The sequence below is a fragment of the Myotis yumanensis genome, unplaced genomic scaffold, assembly GCF_028538775.1.
Source record: "Myotis yumanensis isolate MYYU_CA2020_CCGP unplaced genomic scaffold, mMyoYum1.0.hap1 SCAF_1, whole genome shotgun sequence".
Taxonomy (NCBI): domain Eukaryota; kingdom Metazoa; phylum Chordata; class Mammalia; order Chiroptera; family Vespertilionidae; genus Myotis; species Myotis yumanensis.
The window spans coordinates 51,645,242-51,665,660 of record NW_027223752.1 but is presented as its reverse complement, the minus strand read 5'-3'; the positions used below and the strand labels follow the sequence as shown (position 1 = coordinate 51,665,660).

Genomic DNA, 20,419 nt, shown 5'->3' with positions numbered 1-20,419 from the left:
ATGTGATAGGTTTGAGGGTGCCATTTAAAATAAACTAATAGAAATCATACCTACTATTAAAAAATGTGTCTTTTGGAATGATAGTGACTCCTTTTAGCAGAGAATTGACCCCAGTGTTGTAGCTCTTATTTTTCTAAACTATTGGATAAGAGTTATGTCCATAGATCAAGATTGATATCTTAGTAACTCAGCATCTGTGAATTTAGTGGATACTTTTTTGGCTAGCTGTACCAATCTTGCCTATTCCCTGTGCCTTCTAGGCTTCTAGAATCATCAGACTCAAACATTTTTCCATGGGTGTGTCCAGAACTATGAAATGAAATATGGAACTCAAATATGTGCCATGTTCTACCCTGCCTTAGGGCTATGCATATGTTGTTCCCTCCGTCTGTATTGCTTATCCCTAAGTTCTTCATGTTTTCTCATCTTTCAGGTCTCAGCTGAAATCCACCCTCTTCAGAGATACCATCCCTGACTATCCTAGGTAGCTCACATTGTTCTCTTATTACTTGCCCTGTTTGTTCTTTAATAAGTTTCTAATTTATATTTATTTACCAGGCTCTTTGATTTACCACTCCATACCCAGTGTCTAGCACAGGACCATATAGGGGGTACTCAATAATTTTTTTTTTAAATGATTGAATTTTATATATCCAGGTTTGAAGAAAAACAATAAAAAGCATTAAGTATTTGGGTCTTTCCCCTAGCGCAAGCATGTCAAACTCGCGGCCTCGGGCTGCATGCCCCAAGATAAGAGTTATATCCATAGTTCATAACTCATCGGCTGTGAGTTTGACATGCTTGCCCTAGCCTGTCCCAAGTACCTTAATTGCCTTCACAGTTCCACTGACTAGACATATGGCACAAATGCTGTACTTAACTACTGTACTGCATTTTTGAGTTAATATTTTATTACCTTTGTTCTGCAGATTATCATACCTTGTTTTTTCTCTTTGTGACTTCTCACCTACCCACTAACTCAGATTCCTCACACCAAAAGGGTGTTTCAGAGAAGTGGGGTGGCCCTGAGAGCAGGGGAGGAAGGATGAAATGACAAAGGCCACCAGAAATCTCTTTCAGGACTCTAATCGCTCTGAGGTCACGTCAAGAATGAGAGGGACTTTGAGTGCCTTTTTTCTTGCTCGGTGCCCTCTACTTGAGTGCTTAGCTGGCAGGCGGGCACCTTTTCCTCCTCAGTTATTGTCAGAGCAACATGAAGGTCAGGCAGAGAGAGACAAATGAGAGCAGCTCTGGGAAGGGAGGTTACCACGGTAACAAGCAGGCGGGACTGCTATTTGGAAACCAGCCTAATCTTTTTCCTCCTTCTCCCTCCTTCTCAGCACTAGAAGACGGGTATTGTTTAGCTGACCTGCATCCTTGGGGTGGAAACATAATCCCTTTCTGACAGTTCCCAGTGACACTGGAGTGAGCTGCTTTGCATTTTAATTTGATAAGCAGCAGCGGTGGTTTTCTCAGAAGTGTTGGAAACATGGCTTTTTCTGGCCCTGTTCCAGGTAGGATTCTGGTTACCATAGACAGGGGGTTTGGGATTGTTGTTTATTTCTCAGCAAAGATTTTGCATATTTGCACATGCATAGAAGATGTCACATAGTTCTCAAAAGAGAATCGGGTACAGGAAGTCTCTAGGTTATGAATATCTGCCTTCTGAAGATCATAGAAATGTTCATGTAGTACTGCCCCATCCTCAGCTCTTAGGAACAACCCAGCTATTTGGGGCTAGTCCTGTTGCCAGTGACCTGTGCAATGGAAGTACTGGCTTAATGTCCTTACCCTATGCCTCCCCCTTCTACTTATATGCCCCACTATCCTTTCTTTCGTCACCTACCTGCCCATTTTCTTATCAACGTAGGTCCCTTTTCTTATAATGAACCTAAACCTTCACATATGTAAACATCTTTTCCTTTTGCTTTAAAATAAAAATAGCTTTTTAAAAACTACAATAATAAATTCTTAATATAATGAAAAATCAAATACTGGAAAATATAAAAGAGAAACTAAAAATCATCCAGATTCTTAGTATCAAAAGATGACTATAAGAATATCCTTCCAGCCCTAGCCGGTTTGGCTCAGTGGATAGAGTGTCGGCCTGCAGACTGAAGGGTCCTGGGTTCAATTCCAATCAAGGGCACATGCTGTGGTTGCAGGCTCGATCCCCAGTGGAGTGCGTGCAAGAGGCAGTTGATCAATGATTCTCTCTCATCATTGATATTTCTATCGCTCTCTACCTCTCCCTTCCTCTCTGAAATTAGATATATATATCCTATCTAATAATAGGCAAACATGGTAATTGACCATACCATCACTACGCCTCCCATTGGCTAATCAGCGCGATATACAAATTAACTGCCAACAAAGATGGCGGCTAATTTGCATACTGCAGGCAGGGCAGGACAGTGCCATCCCGCCTGCCCTGCCGCCATCCGGGCCTGCTATCTGTGACCCGGGGAGGCGGGCGTCCGTGTGCGACCTGACCTGGGGCGGCCGAGTGGTGCAGCAGCGATCGGCCAGCCCGCCCGGCCTCCATCCGGGCATCCCATGTGCGACCTGGCCCGGGGCAGCCGGGTGGGCAGCAGCGATACGCCGGCCTGCCCAGGTGTCCTGTGTGTGACCTGACCCGGGGCGGCCAGGCGGGGCAGCAGCGATCAGCCAGCCCGCCCGGGCGTCCCGTGTGCGACCTGACCCGGGGCAGCGTCCCAACCCCCGGATCGGCCCTGCCGTGTGCGTGACCCGGGGAGGCAGGGCAGGCACCATCTGCCACCTGGGGAGCGGGCCTAAGCCAGCAGGTGGTTATCTCCCGAGGGGTCCCAGACTGTGAGAGGGCACAAGTGGGGCTGAGGGACACCCCACACACCCCTCCCCCGCCAGTGCACAAATTTTTGTGCACCGGGCCTCTAGTATATATATGTGTGTGTGTGTGTGTGTGTGTGTGTGTATATACTAGAGGCCCGGTGCACAAAAATTTGTGCACTCGGGGGGGGGGGGGTCCCCTCAGCCCGGCCTGTGCCCTCTCGCAGTCTGGGACCCCTCAGGAGATAACGACCTGCTGGCTTAGGCCTGCTCCCGAGTGGCAGAGGGCAGGCCCAATCCCTAGGTGCAGCCCCTGGTCGGGCTCAGAGCAGGGCTGACTGGGGAGTTGGGGCACCGCCCCCTGTCATGCACAGAGCAGGGCGGATTGGGAGGTTGCGATGCCACCCTCAGTCATGCTCAGGGTGGGGCCGATTGGGGGGTTGGGGCACCGCCCCCTGTCACACTCAAGGCAGGGTCGATGGGGAGGTTGCGGCGCCACCCCCTGTCACGCACAGAGCAGGGCCGATCAGGGGGTTGGGGAGCTCCCCCCTGTCACGCACAGAGTAGGGCCGATAGGGGAGTTAGGGCACCGCCCCCTGTCACACACAGAGCAGGGCCAATCAGAGGGTTGGGGCACCGCCCTCTATCACCCACAGAGCAGGGCCGATCAGGGGGTTGGGGCGCCGCCACTGTCACACTCAGGGCAGGGCTGATGGGGAGGTTATGGCTCTACCCCGTCACACACAGAGCAGGGCCCGTGGGGGGTGGGGGGAGTTGGGGCGCCGCACCCTGTCACACACAGAGCAGGGCAGATAGGGAGGTTGTGGCCCCCCCCTGTCGCACACAGAGCTGCAGGGTGATCAGGGGGTTTGGGCGCTGCCCCCTGTCACACTGATCTGGTGCCAAGAGGCCTCGCGGCTCCGCTGATCCCGGTGCTGGGAGGCATATTACTCTTCTACTATATAGGATAGAGGCCTGGGGGCTGGCTGGTTTACCCTGAAGGGTGTCCTGGATCAGGGTGGGGGTCCTCACTGGGGTGCCTGGCCAGCCTGGATGAGGGGATGATGGCTGTTTGCAGCTGGTCACATACCCTTCAGGGTGGGGGTCCCCACTGGGGTGCCTGGCCAGTCTGGGTGAGGGGCTGAGGGCTGTTTTCAGGCTGGCGGTTGTTGACTGAAGCTCCCAACTGCTCCTTTTTTTTCTCTTTTTTTTATTTTATTCTGGGCCAGCTTTAGCTCTGGCTTTGGCTCTGAGGCTTCGTATCTGGTTTGTTTGCCGTTCTATAATCGAAACAATGTATAACTTCAGCTCTGAGATCCCGGCAGGCTGAAAGCTGGTTTCTGGGGTTTTGTTTAGCTTCTACATTTGCAACATAGTACATAGTTGCTTAGAGTTGCAACTCAGAGGCTGGCAAGTCAGGCGGGGAACGTTAGAGTCTGCAGTCACTGGAGCAAGCAAGCCTCATGTTCGCTTCCAGCTGCCTGGCTGCCGGCCGCCATCTTGGCTGACAGTTAATTTGCATAAGGATATGCTGATTAGCCAATGGGAAGGGTAGCAGTCGTACGCTAATTACCATGTTTCTCTCTTATTAGTGTAGATATAGAATATCCTTCCAGATCTCAGCTTCTATTTCTAACTTCTAATCTACATATTGTATAATAATCATATGTACTTATATTGAGATCAATTTAACACTAATGGACTAATCTAGTACATGCTGTAATGTAACTTTTTCTTCCCTAAAAGATATGCTGTGGATATCTGTCATAGATGGTAGATAAAGATCTATGCTAGTATGGCCATTTAGATTGTTTCTGGGGATTTTTTGGTTTGCCTATTAAAAGCAGCACTGAATCAAACTGTACATCATACATCTGTGCATTTGTCCTGTTAACTTTTTAAAAAATATTTTTATTGATTTTTAGAGAGAGAGGAAGGGACAGGGAGATAGAGACATCCATGTGAGAGTGAAACATCAATGGGCTGTCTCCTGCACACCCCCTACCAGGGATTGAGCCCGGGACTCAGGCATGTGTCCTGACCGGGAATCAAACCTGCAACCTTTCGATATCTGGGACGATGCCTAACCAACTGAGCCACACCAGTCAGGACTTAACTTCTTGATATAAATCCTATAAGTGAAATATGGGTTAAAAGGCATGTGCAGTTTACATTTTGATACCTAGTGCCAAATCGCCCTCTCCAGAGTTCCTACCAGTTTATATTCCCACCAACTAGTACTGCATAGAGGGCCTGTTTTTTCCATACTCATACCAACCTAGATATTTGTTTAACTCTTTCATCTTTGCCAGACAGATAGGTGGAAAGTTATATTGTGTTTTCATTTGTATTTATATATTATTCTGAAGTCCTTAAAAATGCTCTGAGACCTCTTCAGATTGTGTACTTGAAGACCTACCTACTTCCAATCTTCTTTTCCTAGAATGCTGGCAACTAAACAAAGTAAAAACAAAACAGAACACAAAAGCTAATCAACTCATCTTTCTCTAGCCCTTCTCTAGGTCAAAATTAAAACCTCTTTCTCCTCTTCTTTCTGTTTCTTTCAGTAGTGGAATACCATCCACTTGAATTTAAGCTCCAGAAACTGGGATTTCTATCTGTTTTGTTCCCAGGATTTCCTCAGCACCTAGAATAGTGCCTGGTATATCTTAGGTGCTCGGTAAATATTTTTGGAATGAAATCATCTCCCAGCCATCTGAATCACACACTCTAATCATACCTGACTCCTTTGCTGTTTACCTATATGTCCGATATCTCATGAAGTCAAATTGCTTATACACCTGAATGTCTGTTATGTCTTCCTGTTATCCCCCTTACTTACTGACTTACAGGCATCTAGCTAGGAGCCCTTCTCTTCAATCTCTTAGAGTACTCCCTTCTATTAATTTTATCTTTAAATATACAAATCTGATAATATCACTGCTTTGCTTTAATTCCTTAGTAGTTTTTTAAAATTGATTTGAGCAAGAGAGAAACTTTGATTTGTTGTTCCACTTATTCATGCAATCATTGGTTGATTCTTGTATGTGCCCTGACCAGCAATTAAACCCACAACCTTAGCTTATCAGGACGACACTGTAACCAGCTGAGCTGTCCGGCCAGGGCTCTCAGGAGCTTCTTAATACTTGCAAAGTTAAGTCCAAATGTTATTCTTCTTATACTTTTTACTTCAACCTAACCATCAACTTGCGGTTCTGAGTACCTTTGAACAAGCTGTTCCTTTCTCTTCCTTCTCTTAGGAGACTTCTAATTTATCAGTAAGGTCCACTCCAGTATGAAGTCTTCCCTATTCTCTCTAGCAGTCACTCCCTGGGTAGGGTACTTACAGCCCTTTGTTCATCTCTGTTGTGATTATTTATCAGTTTAACTCCTAATCTAAAATGAAATTTTGCAAGCAGGAATAAATATTTTGTATTGATTCTACAAATGTGGGATATCTGTTTTTCTGAGCCTTGTAAAGTTGCTTGATTCTCCATTTTATTGCTCTGTTGAATGGATTTGTGAGTATTAGAATAAGGACCATATTTAAGTAATGAAGGCAGTAAAATCTGTTAATATAGTGACTCTTACATTTGGGTGAAGCAGCTTTATAGCTTCTCTTACCTACTGCCCTGACCTTTCTCTTGCGTTCCAGTTCTATATCTCTAGATATGCCCAAAGTTGAACTTGTTTTCTAATTCTGTTCCACCAACAATTTGTTATTATTGCTATTGTTTTCTTATACCTCCTGTCTGAGATAATGGCACCAGAAACCTTGAAGTCAGCCCAGATTTTTCTTACCTCTTTAATATTAAGTCAACCACCAAGTCTTATTGATTTCGCCTCTAACCCATTCCTTTCTTTCCATTACAACTACCATGCCTTGGTTCAAGCCATCATTATATATTACTTGGAGTGTTATAGTGGGCTTCTAACTGGTATCCTTGCCTTCTAATTACAGTAATCTTCAAAGACAAAGTAAAAAATTAAAAGGATATTGGATCATATTACTTCCCTGCTTAAAGCTCCACAGTGACTTTCTTTACAGTGACATGTAAATCTCCCACTACTCTCTCCACCCTCTCCATGCCAAACTATGTGGTTCCCTCTTAGGCCATGTTATTTGGTATTGCAGCTGACAAAAGTAACTTAGATTTCCTCATCTCTCTGTTAAACTTATTTCTCAAGACTCAGGTGAAGTGTTACTTGCCTTTCTTCAAGGTACACAAAAGTTATTTTGCCCCTTTTGTACTTACCTCGTTTGCATCCTTTATTACATTGCTTTAATTACTTGTTCACATTTATTTGCCCCACTAGACCTAATTACTTGTTCACTTTTGTTTACCCCACCAGACCTAGGAGCAGGCTATTTAATAAATTCTAGCTTTAAGCAAAGTATAGGATTTTCAGCTGATATCTTTAAGTTTCTGTAGATATATAGCAAAAAAAGATAATTTAATTTTATGTGCCTAGCTATTTACCTTGTGTTTATCTTCATATTCAGACTCATCACATAGTACAGTGCTTAGGCCATAGTAAGTATTTAATTTTTCTGAATGAAGAAAGGATGCAGAAAAAGAATGCTTTTAGAAACCAAATTAAGTTCTAAAATAAAACACTTTAAACTTTTCTCTCTCTCTGTTCCCAGTAGTTCTTGTGTGGGTAGATTAGAATGCCTTGGTTTCTTCAAGGTGTTTGAAAAAGCCTTTTATGATATTCTTGATGACATGTCGATGAAATGTGGACTAGATGGTGATACAGTTGGGAGACTTTATAGCTGGCTGAGAGCTATATTTATTTAAAGAGTATTGATTACTACATGTTTGTCTGCTAGGATGGACGTAGTGGACCACAAGGCTCTGCCTTTGGTCCAATCTTGTTCAGCGTCCTATATAATAAAAGCCTAATATGCTAAGTGTCTGACTATTCTACCAGTCACTATGATGTGCACTGACCATAAGGGGTCAGACGCTCTGAGCGGTAGGTTAGCTTGTTGCTGGGGTCTGGCCAATCGGGACTGGGTGAGAGGGGCTGGACATGCCCTGGAGCCCTCCCGTGGTCTCTCCCCGGGACTGATTGTGCACCAGTGGGGTCCCTCGGCCTGGCCTGTGCCCTCTCACAATCCAAGACCCTTGGGGGATGTCAGAGAGCCGGTTTTGGCCCAATCCCCACAGGCCAGCCCGAGGGGCCCCGCAGTGCACAAATCCATGCACCAGGCCTCTAGTGTTTATTATAACTTCCATGACTAAATAGAAAGAATGCATATAAATTTGTGGGTAATATATAGTAGCCAGGACATTTTCAGTGGTAATGGAAATCTAGTTCAAGCTAGTTTAAGCAAACAATTTGTAGGTCCCCACGAATGGAGTTTATTGATTTCAGGCAGGGCCTTAAATAATTTCATCCAGATTCTGTCTTGACTCATGTCTCTATTCTATTTTCCCCTGAATTGGCTTTATTCTTAGACAGGCCTTCTTCATGTGTGAGGAGAAATGGCCCCTGGCGGCTCCAGATTTAATTAGTCCTTTTATCTTAACGGACCAGAAGAAAAAGGAATCGCCATAGCCTGTGGAGAACTGGTTCCATATACTTTGGGTAGAGTTGGGCCACTCCTGTAGTGGAATGAAGTTGGGGAAATAGATTTCCCACAGGAAAGAAAAATTCTTCTACCAGAAAAAGGAAGGGAAAGCATGATGAAAAATCGAGACTATCATGATCAACTACAGACAGGTTTCTCAAGCACTAAATGTTTGAATAGAAATTGACAATGTCATAATAGACTGAAAGATGGATTAAAAATTTAAAAGATATTGTAATTATAACTTATCATCATTATTCTTAGCTAATCTGTATTTAACTTTTACTGTGTCTTTGGCACTGTACACAAGCACTTTACATGCAGTTAATTGCTATACAATGACCATGTAAAATATTGGTATCCTTGATGTTTGTATTTTACAGAAAAGGAAACTGAGGCTCAGAAAGATTACATAATGTGTTTGTGGTCACCCAGCTATTAAGCTATAGAGTTTAAGCATTTAAAGTTTAAAACAGTTACCTATGTTTTTATTACATGAATAAATAAGGTACAGAACAGGGTATGTAGTGTACTGTCATTTGTGTAAAAAGAATAAAGGGAAGGTACAGATAAACAAGTTAATACATATGCATTACATTGGTTGCTTCTGGGAAAGAAAATGGGGGGTTGGGGATGGAAGAGAATCTTTTCAAAATTTGATTAGAAAAGATCTAGGGAGTTTTAATAGATAGGAAATTCAATATGAGCTTTCAAAAGTGACTTGACTCTTAGAATAGTTCGGAATGACTATCATTGGAGATTGCCAGAATACTGTAGGCACACTGCTAGGCACTTGATGTATGATAAAGAATTTAATCTTTTAAATCACCCCAGTAAAGTAAGGGTTATTTTCTCTACCCACGTAGGTAGATGGGGATGAAGTTCAAATAGGGGTTTTATGAATGCCTATTATAGAAAATATTTCAGCGGTTCTCAACCTGTGGGTCGCGACCCCTTTGGGAGTCAAACCACCCTTTCACAGGGGTCGCCTAAGACCATCGGAAAACACATATATAATTACATATTGTTTTTGTGATTAATCACTATGCTTTAATTATGTTCAATTTGTAACAATGAAATTGGGGGTCACCACAACATGAGGAACTGTGTTAAAGGGTCTCGACATTAGGAAGGTTGAGAACCAGTGGGTTAATGTTTAAGATTCTTCTTTGCTATGATTTTGTCCGTGCATATTCTTTTAGGAACATTTACATAGTGTAAAATGAGACGCTGTAGTATAAACGTGTTCTCTAGGAACCTCAAACAGCTTTGCTGCTGAAGATGCTTTGGTGTTTTGTTTTTAATTGATTTCAGAGAGAGAGAGGGAGGGAGGGAGGGAGGGAGGGAGGGAGGGAGGGAGGGAGATCAATGATGAGAGAGAATCATTGATCGGCTGCCTCCTGCACGCCCTCCACTGGGGATTGAGCCTGCAACCCGTGCATGTGCACTTGACCAGAAGCAAACCCTGGGACCCTTAAGTCCGCAGGCTGAAGCTCTATCCACTGAGCCAAACCCGCTAGGGCTTAAGATGCTTTTGTTAGATACAGTGACCTTTCATTGGAATTAACCCATTGTTTCTTGTAAAATTCATGAGCCTTATGTGGAAGTTAAAAAAAATCAGTAGATATTTTGTGACCTTCTAGAACACAAAATCACCTAGGAGACACTTGAGCAATGAAGCCTATCTAAACAGATGGCTATTTCCCTCTTGGTTTTCCAGTGCTATGGTGTCCATAATTGGGAGTTAATCGATACTATACAACAGAGCACTCTTGAAGTTTTATCTTTATACTTTTAGATTACATAGCAAAGACAAGGAAGACTTTTGTAGAAAATGATGACTTTTATCTAATTAAAGACCTATTTAAAAATTTCTTTTAGATAATGGCATGTTTAATTTCTGAACTAATAAGTTAAAATTTCAGAGAAATCTTATCCTTGGTGATTTGAAAACAAATAGGCACTAGAGAGACAGATTTCCCCCTCCCTTCTCTCAAGACTAAGGGGCAATTTTGTCATTAGTTAATGTTCATCATTCATTTGTCCTTTTTCTAAACAATTAACTGACCTCTTCATTCCCCCATATTTTTAAAATACTCACTATTAACTCAGTTGCTGAAATTTATTAACTCCTAACTCATAAACATCCCTACTTACAAGATCTTTAGTGTATGGATTTTAGGAGTGTTCTTTCCTACTTCACTCTCGCTAATAATTTTCTCTGCCTTCATGTCTCTGTTTTCTTCACGCAAATAAGACACTCTTGTTTGCCTAATGAATAGGCAGTCTCCCTCAACTTCTGGCTACCAGAATCCCAGTTTTGTTTAGGAATCAGATGGGTATATGCTTCTGCAGAAGCTGATCACTTCTCTAGTCCTAGAACATGAAACTTGATTAGTTCTTGAAATATAACCCTCAGAACCCTAAGTTCTGAAATATAACCCTCTGAGACCTTTTCAGAGGTTCTGCTAGGTCAGAAGTATTTTCATAATAATACTAAGACTTCATTTGCTCTGTTGACCTTGTACTGATGATACAAATGCAATGGTGGGTAAGATGGCTGGCACCTTAGCACAAATAAAATCAGTGGCACCAAATTGCACTAGTAACCATCACATTCTTCATTGCTATGGCCTTTTAGTAAAAGATTAAAAAACATTATAAAGCCAATTTCACTTGAAAATATCTTTAATTGTGCCAATAAAGCAGTAAAAGTTATTAATTAAATCTCAACCTTTGAGTACATGTCATTTTATGTTGTGTGTGACAAAAGGGAAAGTACACATGAACACCTGTGCAATTGGGAATTGTGGGCTGACCTATCCAGTTTTTTCATCAAATACCATTTTTTACTTGAAAGAACAACTAACAAATTAGTTATTCAGATGTGGGTGTTTGGCAGACATTTTCTTGAAAGTGAATGAAATGAGCCTATTGCTCCAAGGAAAACAACTGACAATATTGTGTGTTTATCCCTCTCCGCAAGTCAAGTCTTCTTTCATTTATCCCCAAGTGGCTCAGTGGTTGAGCGTTGAACTATGAACCAGGATGATTCCTGATCAGGGCACATACCCAGGTTTCAGGTTCGATCCCCAGTAGGGAGCATGCAGGAGGCAGCCAATCGATGATTCTCTCTCATCATTGATGTTTCTCTCTCTCTCTCCCTCTCCCTTTCTCTCTGAAATCAATAAAAAATATACATATATTTTTTTAAAGTTTTTAAAAAATCCTCATCTGAGGACATGCTTAGCAGAGGAAAGGAGAGAGAGAAACATCATTTGCTTTCCGTACACTCCCTGACTTGGGAGCAAACTCAAAACCTCAGGTATGTGCCCTGACCCGAATCAAACTGGCAACCTTTCGATGCACTGGACAACACTTGGCCAACTGTGCCATTTCTGCCAGGCCAGCTTTCTTTCTACCTTTTGACTGTGAAGGTGAAGATACCAGACTTATATTAGTGTAGGAGAGAGGAGAGGGTCTGAACCAAATATTTCTTCACTGCATTTTCTGCCCCAAAAATTCGGTTGCGGCCTTGAAATTTTTCTTTCATCAGTGCCTCTCATGTGTGGGAAGCAATTGAAGTCAGTGTATAATTACTTCTTTCAGGGAGATTAATGGCTTTGGCCTTTCTTTATTGTCTCTAGTCCTCATTTCTGTGTCACCTGCCTATCAGCACTCAGATCCCTAATAGGTACTGTACTATTTTGACTAATATCTAAAGGTGAATTGAAAAGAAGTATCATTAAAAGATAAAGGACAGAATTGTTAGGAAACTTCAGAGATTTCCATTTTTAAATTCTCTCTTCTCAGGTTTTTGTTTTGTTTTGTTGTTTACTTCCCGCCTTCAGTGAGCCCCAGAAGCCTGTGGTGGCACTTAGCATTTCAGAGTGAGAACTGGCCCAGCTTTTATTGTTGTCCTAGTTGTTAAGGTATTTAATTACCTTAACGTTTTATATTCCTGTTCCTCATTTTCCCTGCTGGCTTCAATCTCCTGACAATCCCTGCTCTTATATCCTAAGTATATGGAAAAGATGGCAAAATGAGTCCTTTTCTGATTTTGATTCTCTCCTGGTGAGTGATAAATGAAGCTATGTTTGTTCCAATGAATAGTAGAATATGAAATCTCATAAAGCCACCTAGGTTATTAGATGAATATCACAGAGCTGCTTATTATGCACTATGGCTTAATGTAGATTATAGATGCAACCAACGTAATTAGCAGAGCTGGAGCTCTAATTAAACATTATTGTGCTGCACCATGATTTCGCCTTCGATTTCTGTTGCAAAGTGGAAGGAAACTGAATAGTTCCAAACCCATAGATGAATTTCTTCACTTCTCTCCACCCCCCCAAAATCTTTTAATTAATTAAAAAATTAAATAAAGTCATCCTTACACAGAGATCCTGAACTCTGCTTAGTAACTCTGACCAGTAAGGTAGTTTGTTGCATATACATGTTAATCAGCTCCTCATGTATATTAGTTCTTAGTGATCAGTTCTGCTAAGTTTCTTCTCTTTAGGGTATATAGCAGGGTTTAATTTGACAAGGTGCTCGAATGCAACATTGGCGTTTCCTACTTATATCTTAGATGTTGTTTTCTGGATCTGTTAGTAGGGAGTTTAGGGGCTTGGCTTTATCTAGAATATTAGTAGCTTATTTCTTTCTGGGCTCTAGCAGCACTAAATAAGTTAACAGGAAATGAACCCACTTCCAGAAAAGAGCTGTCCTTGATGGCTGAGATAATGAGTAGGTGGCTGACTCCCTGGGGACTTCCCTCCCTCTGTACTTGGGATTGCTGTTTCAGCGGTGGAACAGACTGGCAACAGGACATGCTCGAGCGAGGCAATCAGAAAATTCACAGGAGTGACCTAGAAGGTTTAGGTCAATCTCTGTGTCCCAGAAAGAGGACCTTGTAGGAATTTCTTTTGCTAGAAGAAGAAAGGTATAGAAAAGGGAACAAACACTGAGCAAAGGAATTGCATATCCTGACTGTGAAATTGCTTCTGCCTCAGTTCTTCCCCAAAAGAACAGAGGTAAGTCCATAAGTAAAGGTGATCTGTATATTCTATCTCTAATTTCCCCCTTTCTAGTAACTCCCCAGGAATCTTTCTTTGCAAAGAGTTATGAGCCACCTTCTTGGAGCATTCCTGAAAGGGCTAAATGACTAGAGCCAGATTCCAGTACTACACAGGAGTAATGGGGAGTCTAGTTTACTTTTTCTGTGTTATTTCTACCTTCAAGTCTGTGCATGGAGATGTTAAAGGGTCTTTTAAGGATGTACCACACACATCCCAAAAAGGTTACCAAATAAAATTATGAATACCTGATTTTTAAGAGTGCAAAGACAGCAAAATGCCTTTTGGCATTTACCATCATACAGAAGATTCATTATACAGGTTTCCACTTTCATTTCATTTTATGAAAAAGGTGGAGTTAAGGAAATACAGGGTGGGTATATGTAACAACAAGCAGATAAGGATAATGTTTTGGCAACTTTTCAAGGACCAGTATTAATCTGAATCAGTGTTTTAAACCTCCAACCCAGTGGTTCAGTTGGTTAGAGCATCGTCCTGATATGGCAATGTTGCGGGTTCAATCCCCAGTCAGGGCACATACAAGAAGCAACCAATGTATACATAAATAAGTGGGACAACATCGATGTTTCTCTCTCTCTCTCTCTCTCTCTCTCTCTCTCTCTCTTTCTCTCTCTCTCAAATAATATAATTAATTTTTTAAAAAGAATCAGTGTTTTAGCAGTCTCTGGACTCTGACAGTGATGATTCACAAATAGCAATGACTTATAAGCCAAGATGTCAGAGCTAACTGCAGAGAATGGATGCAATACCCAGATGTCAGTGTTAAGAGGAAGTAGGTGAACTATAGGTAGAACAGTGGCCATGCAGTAAACTATTCCAGAACCAGACTTCTGTTGCAGAGTTGTCCAGCAGCTTGTATTATGGGTTTATTGTATGGCTCTCTGAATATAGGTCTGTAGGACTAAAAAATCTTTGCAGAGAAGAGGGTCCCTATCATTTTCTAAGTCTGCTGATTGCTATCATACCAGGTCAGTCAGTGCATCATTGAGTGCCTTTGCATATGCAAGGTACTATGTTCAGTTAGGATTTTGGCACTGTAGACTCAGAGTTGGTAATTTGTCAACCTGATAAATGCTAAGATATAATGAGTTAAGGGATTATTACCCTTTTCGTTACATTTTTTTTTTAAACTCTAGATGTGTTACATTCTTCTTGGAATCTAAGTAATTGTGTTTTTGTGAGAGGTTCTATATTTGGAGGTAGATTGTTGATCCTTCAACTATTTCTATCTGTGTGTGTCTATAATCAACTTCATCAGCAGACTCTCTACCAGTCGGTTTCTGGGTAGTGATAACACCTCTTGTTTCTTACAGATAAATTTTATGTTAGATTCACATTCCAAAATGCCATTCTCCTTAACTATTGCTGTTATAATAGAAACTTCAAGCTCTCCTAAATAACTTTTAAGAAGACTTCCTTCTAGCTAAAGATGAATTAAAGCTCCAGTCTTCTTGAAGTGGCATTCCTAGGATCTATTTTCCCCCTTTTCTTTATTCCTATCTATATTCTTGGATTTTATACCTGGTTAATGTAGAATTTCTTGGGACACATAGTGGTAGCAGTGAAACATGGCTCAGAAACTGGTCCGTTTCTTTCTTATCAATCTTTGTGCTCTGTTACTACTGAAAACTGGCCCTAATTCTCTTTCACTAGAAAAATGAGACAAGCACAATTTATGATGAAAATTGTTATTAAGAAACTAGATGCCCGGTGCACGGAATCTGTGCACGGGTAGGGTCCCTAGGCCTGGCCGGCGATCAGGGCCGATCTGTGGGGTGACCGGTGGGGTGATTGGGGAGCCCCGCTGGCACCCGCCTTGGCTGGCCTGGGGCCTGCGGGCAGCTCCTGCGTTGAGCGTCTGCACCCTGATGGTCAGTGTGCATCATAGTGACCAGTCGTTCTGCTGTTCAGTCGATTTGCATATTAGGCTTTATTATATAGGATAGAGCTTCTCCTAGCTCAGGGCACATTCATCTAAACTGCTAGCTTTGTAGTGGTATCATGAGTAAAACTTGAAAGGAAAAAACAAAGTCTTATATTTAGAGTCTTCTGCACTCTGGCAGGAAAAGATGTTGGACTAGATTAAATACAAGGAAGGTATTTCCTCTAAAAGTTCCTCCTGTAACTCAGCTGGTGCTTTTTCTTCCCCCACAGATGGAGTCCCCTGTCTCCACACCAGCAGTGCTGCCACTGCACCTTTTGGTACCAGTGGTCAGTAATGACATCTCATCTCCCTGTGAGCAGATCATGGTTCGTACCCGATCAGTTGGGGTCAACACATGTGATGTGGCTTTAGCCACTGAGCCTGAGTGCCTGGGTCCCTGTGAACCTGGGACAAGTGTCAACCTGGAGGGCATCGTGTGGCAAGAAACAGAAGATGGTAAGTGCTACCTGTGGCTTCCCCATCTCTTCTCAACCTGCTTCTGCCTGCAGGGGTTTATTGTTGTAATTCACACCAAGTATTTATTAGAAGTCTCAAATGACCATAGTCTGCTGGTGATACTTACCCAGAAGATTACAGTAAACTTCTTAGTAAAATCCCCCAGCTTCTAGAGATTGGCAGTTTTAATTGTTTCCACTTTGTAGCTGTTCAACAGTATTGGCCCTGATACTTAAGCAGTAGGTTTGATAGGTGCTGGCCAGGTAATTCATACTGTGTCTATACTCTCCATACCCCTCTCTATCATTTTATATGGAAGAATTCAAATAAATGAACTTTTGGGTCAGGCTTGAAGAGATAAAGTAATAAAAGGGCAGCTGTGGGAGTCAAGGAAATGGAAAACTCTTAAATTGACTTAGTGTTGGCTCATTGAATGTGCAACTCTTGCCTTTTTTAACACCTGGAGGTGCAGCCAGCTTCTTCCTACTGTTGCCTCATTGCCCAACCATCCACACCGCTTCATGCATCTGTCAATACAGATTTTATAGGCCTAGGCAACAGGGAAATGTTTACATAGTCTTGTTTTCAGGTATCCACTAAGCAGTTGGCTCACTGTAGGGTGCTGCTCCCCAAGGCTACTATCCAGACTTCTTATATGTTCCATCGGCCCTTGAGAATAAAATCTCTTCTGTTTAAAAGTTTATCAACCTAAAAAAATAGGAGTGCAAAGAGACTTACCAGGTATTTCAGATCCCTTCGTACCATCTGTGGCAATTTGATTTCAGCAAATACATTATTTTTATTTAAAAAGCCAAGTCCTTGTCAAAGTATGTGTGGTTAGAAAGACTGGGCCTCAGAGTCCCCTCAGGTCTCTGCATCAGTAACCAGACTCTCAAAGCCTCCCCACTCTGAGGAGTTTAGAAGCCCAGAAGAGCACAGCTCATTATCTCTGATTATCATAAGCTGTCTCGTCAGGCTGCCTGTGGAAATTCAAGTGTTTCATTCTGGCCATCCTGATAAAAGTCTGTTCCTCTGAATATGTTGTTATGGTCTAGTATTTATTTAAAGTCTACCGTTCAGTCGGCGATGATGTGATACAGGTTAAGAATTTTATGTTCTTGGCTCTCTCATCATTAGTTTTATAGTGAAGCGCCAGCTTTTAGAATACCATTGCTGATGAATTTTTATTGTGTTCCTAAGACAAGAACGGGGAAAAAAAACACCTATTGTGTTAGAAACTGATACCGAGACATTAGAGAGCTTGATCCTTGAGATTGACTCTGGATGTGTGTATATGATACACAGCCTGGAAATCACAAGTGGCTGATCTGATTTTTAAAATGTCATCTGCCTGTGGTCAAACATCTCAACAGCCACAGTGTCTGTTGGAATGACAAACATATTCAGACCACAGCTCTGTGCCACCAAGCAACCTTCGGGAACTGTTGCCTCAATATATTAAAGATAGAAGACATCAATTTCCTGCCTATTTATTCTGTCCATCTTTATGATGGTGACTTTTCTCCAAGGGCGAGGTATTTGTTGCTTATGTGAACTTGATGAAAACTTTGCAAGAGAGTGAGGCACACCTTTTACTCTCCTGAGATAGTGGATACCTTTTTATCTGAGGTTCCCTGTTTTCCCTCCCTGCCAGGGGAGTGTTAGCATGAAATTTTTTAAAAAATTAATTATTTACTCTGAAAAGCTCTCTGGTTGTTACTCGTAGCCTATTACCAAGTTCCCTTGTTATACACTTTTTTTTTTGTTAATCCTCACCCGAGGATATTTTTCCATTGATTTTTAGAGAGAGTGGAAGGGAAAGGAAGAGACAGAGAGAAACATTGATGTGAAAGAGACACATCGATTGGTTGTCTCCTGCATGTACCCCAACCAGGGCCGGGGAACCTGCAACCGAGGTATGTGCCCTTGACTGGAATCTAACTTGGGACCCTTCAGTCCGTGGAGTGACACTGTATCTACTGAAGAAAACCGGCTAAGGCTGTTATACACTTTTAATGCACTCTGTACTTTTATTTCACAGCACTCATCACAATTTGCAATTTTGTATGTATAGATGCTCCTTGACTTACAATGGAGTTACATCCTGATAAACCCATCATAAGTTGAAAATATCATAAATGGAAAATGCATTTAGTACTTAACTTTATTAAATATCATAGCTTAGCCGAGCCTACCTTAAACATGCTCAGAACACATCATTAGCCTTTAGTTGGGCAAAATCATCTCAATACTGCTGCCCAACATCACAAAAGATCAAAATTCAAAGTATGGTTTCTACTGAATGCAAATGGCTTTTGCACTGTCATAAAGCTGAGAAATCTTAAGTGAGACCATTGTTAATCGGGAGCCATCTGTAATAGTATTTTTTATAAAAGTGTATTTCTTCTACTACTTTAGAAGTTCAGTGAGCTCAGGGACTCTGTTTTGCTCACCATTGTATCCCCAACACTTAACACCTGACACCTGTAGTAGGCCTTCAAAAATATGTATTTGAATGAATCTTGCATCTATGTCATTGTCATTTCTAGAGCTATGTTAATGTACATCTGATAGATACTTTAATATTGTTTGAACTTAGAAGCCATGTCAAATACTTTCCAAAATTCTTCACCTTCTCTAAAACTCAGAAGAATAATACTTGCACCAGGTTTGAGATCACTCTCATTTATTTAATTAAATTTTTAAGGTTTTTAGTGCTCCTATTTTAATATATTTTTTCCCACTTACCATTGTGTTTCAAGGTTTAGTACTTTTCTTCTTTGTTTTTTTGTTTTTTTTCATGCCAAGAGAACTATTTTGCTGTTATGTACTCTACTTTGCTTTTCGGCCATTTCAGAGGGCATTCACTTGAGCTATCAGTTGGCAGTAGTCTGAATTGGGATCAGAGTTAGTTCACATTACTTTTCATCTTAAAGTAACAGAGATTTCCTGCAAAGATCATTCTCTGCAGATTTAGAAGATCTAACTAGTGTACTGAGTCAGTCCTCAAGTTAATAATAAGAACTATATACAGATACTTTAAAAAAAAATTATTCCAGCCTATTAGGCTTTTTGTTTTGCTACCCAACTCTTTGTACTTCTGTCTCTTTGCCCAGGGAAGCTGTGAATGCTTCACCTGTGAGGTCCTTGTTGCACTGAGCCATCTTGCTGATAACAGCTGTAGGGATCGTGACCTCAATTCTTCCTTGTTTCTTTGCTTACCTGTACTGCAGTGTTGCTTCTTTTTTCCCTACCTCTCCTTGTAAACCTTGGCCTTGGAGGCATCTTGAAATTCCTGCAGATCCCATCTCTTTTTAGGTTGCTGGGAATTCAGCCAGCACTACAAAGATCCTCGACTAGGCTCAACCTTAGGACTATTTTAAGAAGACCCACTGGAATGATTTCCTTGGCTTTTTGAGACTTATTCTTAGCACTTATGCAGAGGTCTGATTCCATCTGATTTCCCTTTGTCCCACTGCACTTCAAGTCAAAATAATAGATCCCAAGTCTATTTTGGGTTCACAAGGTCCTGAAATGGTGTGTAAGAAGTCTTAAGGCAGACCGCATACTTTTGCTGAGGCAAAATTGCTTACTAGCTTCTATGGTATTTTAAAGAAGCACGGCTGACTTTAAATAAGAATTCCAGGGGATGCTGTAGGTTTTCCTTTTTAGACCACAGCACTAAGTGGGAGGCTATCACTAGTGATGTATTTTACTTTGGTAGACGTGCTTTCTGGAAGAATTTGTGCTATAGTGCAAAGAACACTGAAGTGAAAATCAGAAGACCTCTGCTGCTATCACTGTGACCTTGGGCAAGTTTCTTAACTTAGTTACCTCATTTCTTGAACTAGTGACCAGTAAGGACCTATCCAGCTTTTAAGTTATAAGAACCTGTGACTACACCCTTGGAATCATCATGGATCCAGTACTAGTTGACTGTTGCATTTTGAAAATGAATAGTTTTACATAGCAGTCATGAGAATGAAAACATTAATACCAATGAAATTTCATTATAGACTTGTTATGTAGATTTGTTTCATCAGAGAAATGAATCTGTTCAACTTGCCAGTCTCAAATTCAAGAAATCCTTATCTCCCATTTTTCGACTCCTGATTCTAGACTGACAAGTGAAAGAATTCACACAACCCAGCTGTTTGTTAGCTGACATAAGCTGAGCTCACAATACTGCTTAGCAATCCCTTCATCTCCCTGTTCCATTTACATTGCCCAATACTTATTTCATTGTGAAGATTTTTTTTAAATATATTTTTATTGAGGAGAAACCAAGATGGTGGCATAGGTAAACACCAGAAATTGCTGCCTCGCACAACTACTTCAAAAATACAACTAAAAGACAAAATGGACATCACCCAGAACCACATGAAGGCTGGCTGAGTGGAAATTCTACAACTAGAAGGAAAGAGAAAAGCACACTGAGACTCAGAGGAGGTGCGGAAGTAAAGTACAGAGGTACAGAGGCACACGTGGAAAGAGCTGGCAACTGAGGACGCGGTTGTCTTTTTCAATCGGGAGGGAGTCTCAAGCTCCCGACTG

The 20,419-nt window shown here is 41.6% G+C and overlaps 1 protein-coding gene across 5 annotated transcripts in view; it reads left to right on the top strand.

Moving 5' to 3' along the window:
- The window catches only part of ZNF609 (zinc finger protein 609), a 224,117-nt gene that overhangs the window by 141,550 nt on the left and 62,148 nt on the right, over window positions 1–20,419 (top strand). For 4 of the 5 annotated variants that reach the window (XM_070420973.1, XM_070420965.1, XM_070420956.1 and 1 more), the window contains one exon: window positions 15,640–15,865. In XM_070420973.1, the coding sequence (XP_070277074.1) occupies window positions 15,640–15,865 (226 nt within the window). Of the gene's footprint in view, window positions 1–433; window positions 485–15,639; window positions 15,866–20,419 lie in introns of those variants that run through there. The other variant, XM_070420990.1, reaches the window with a different exon arrangement.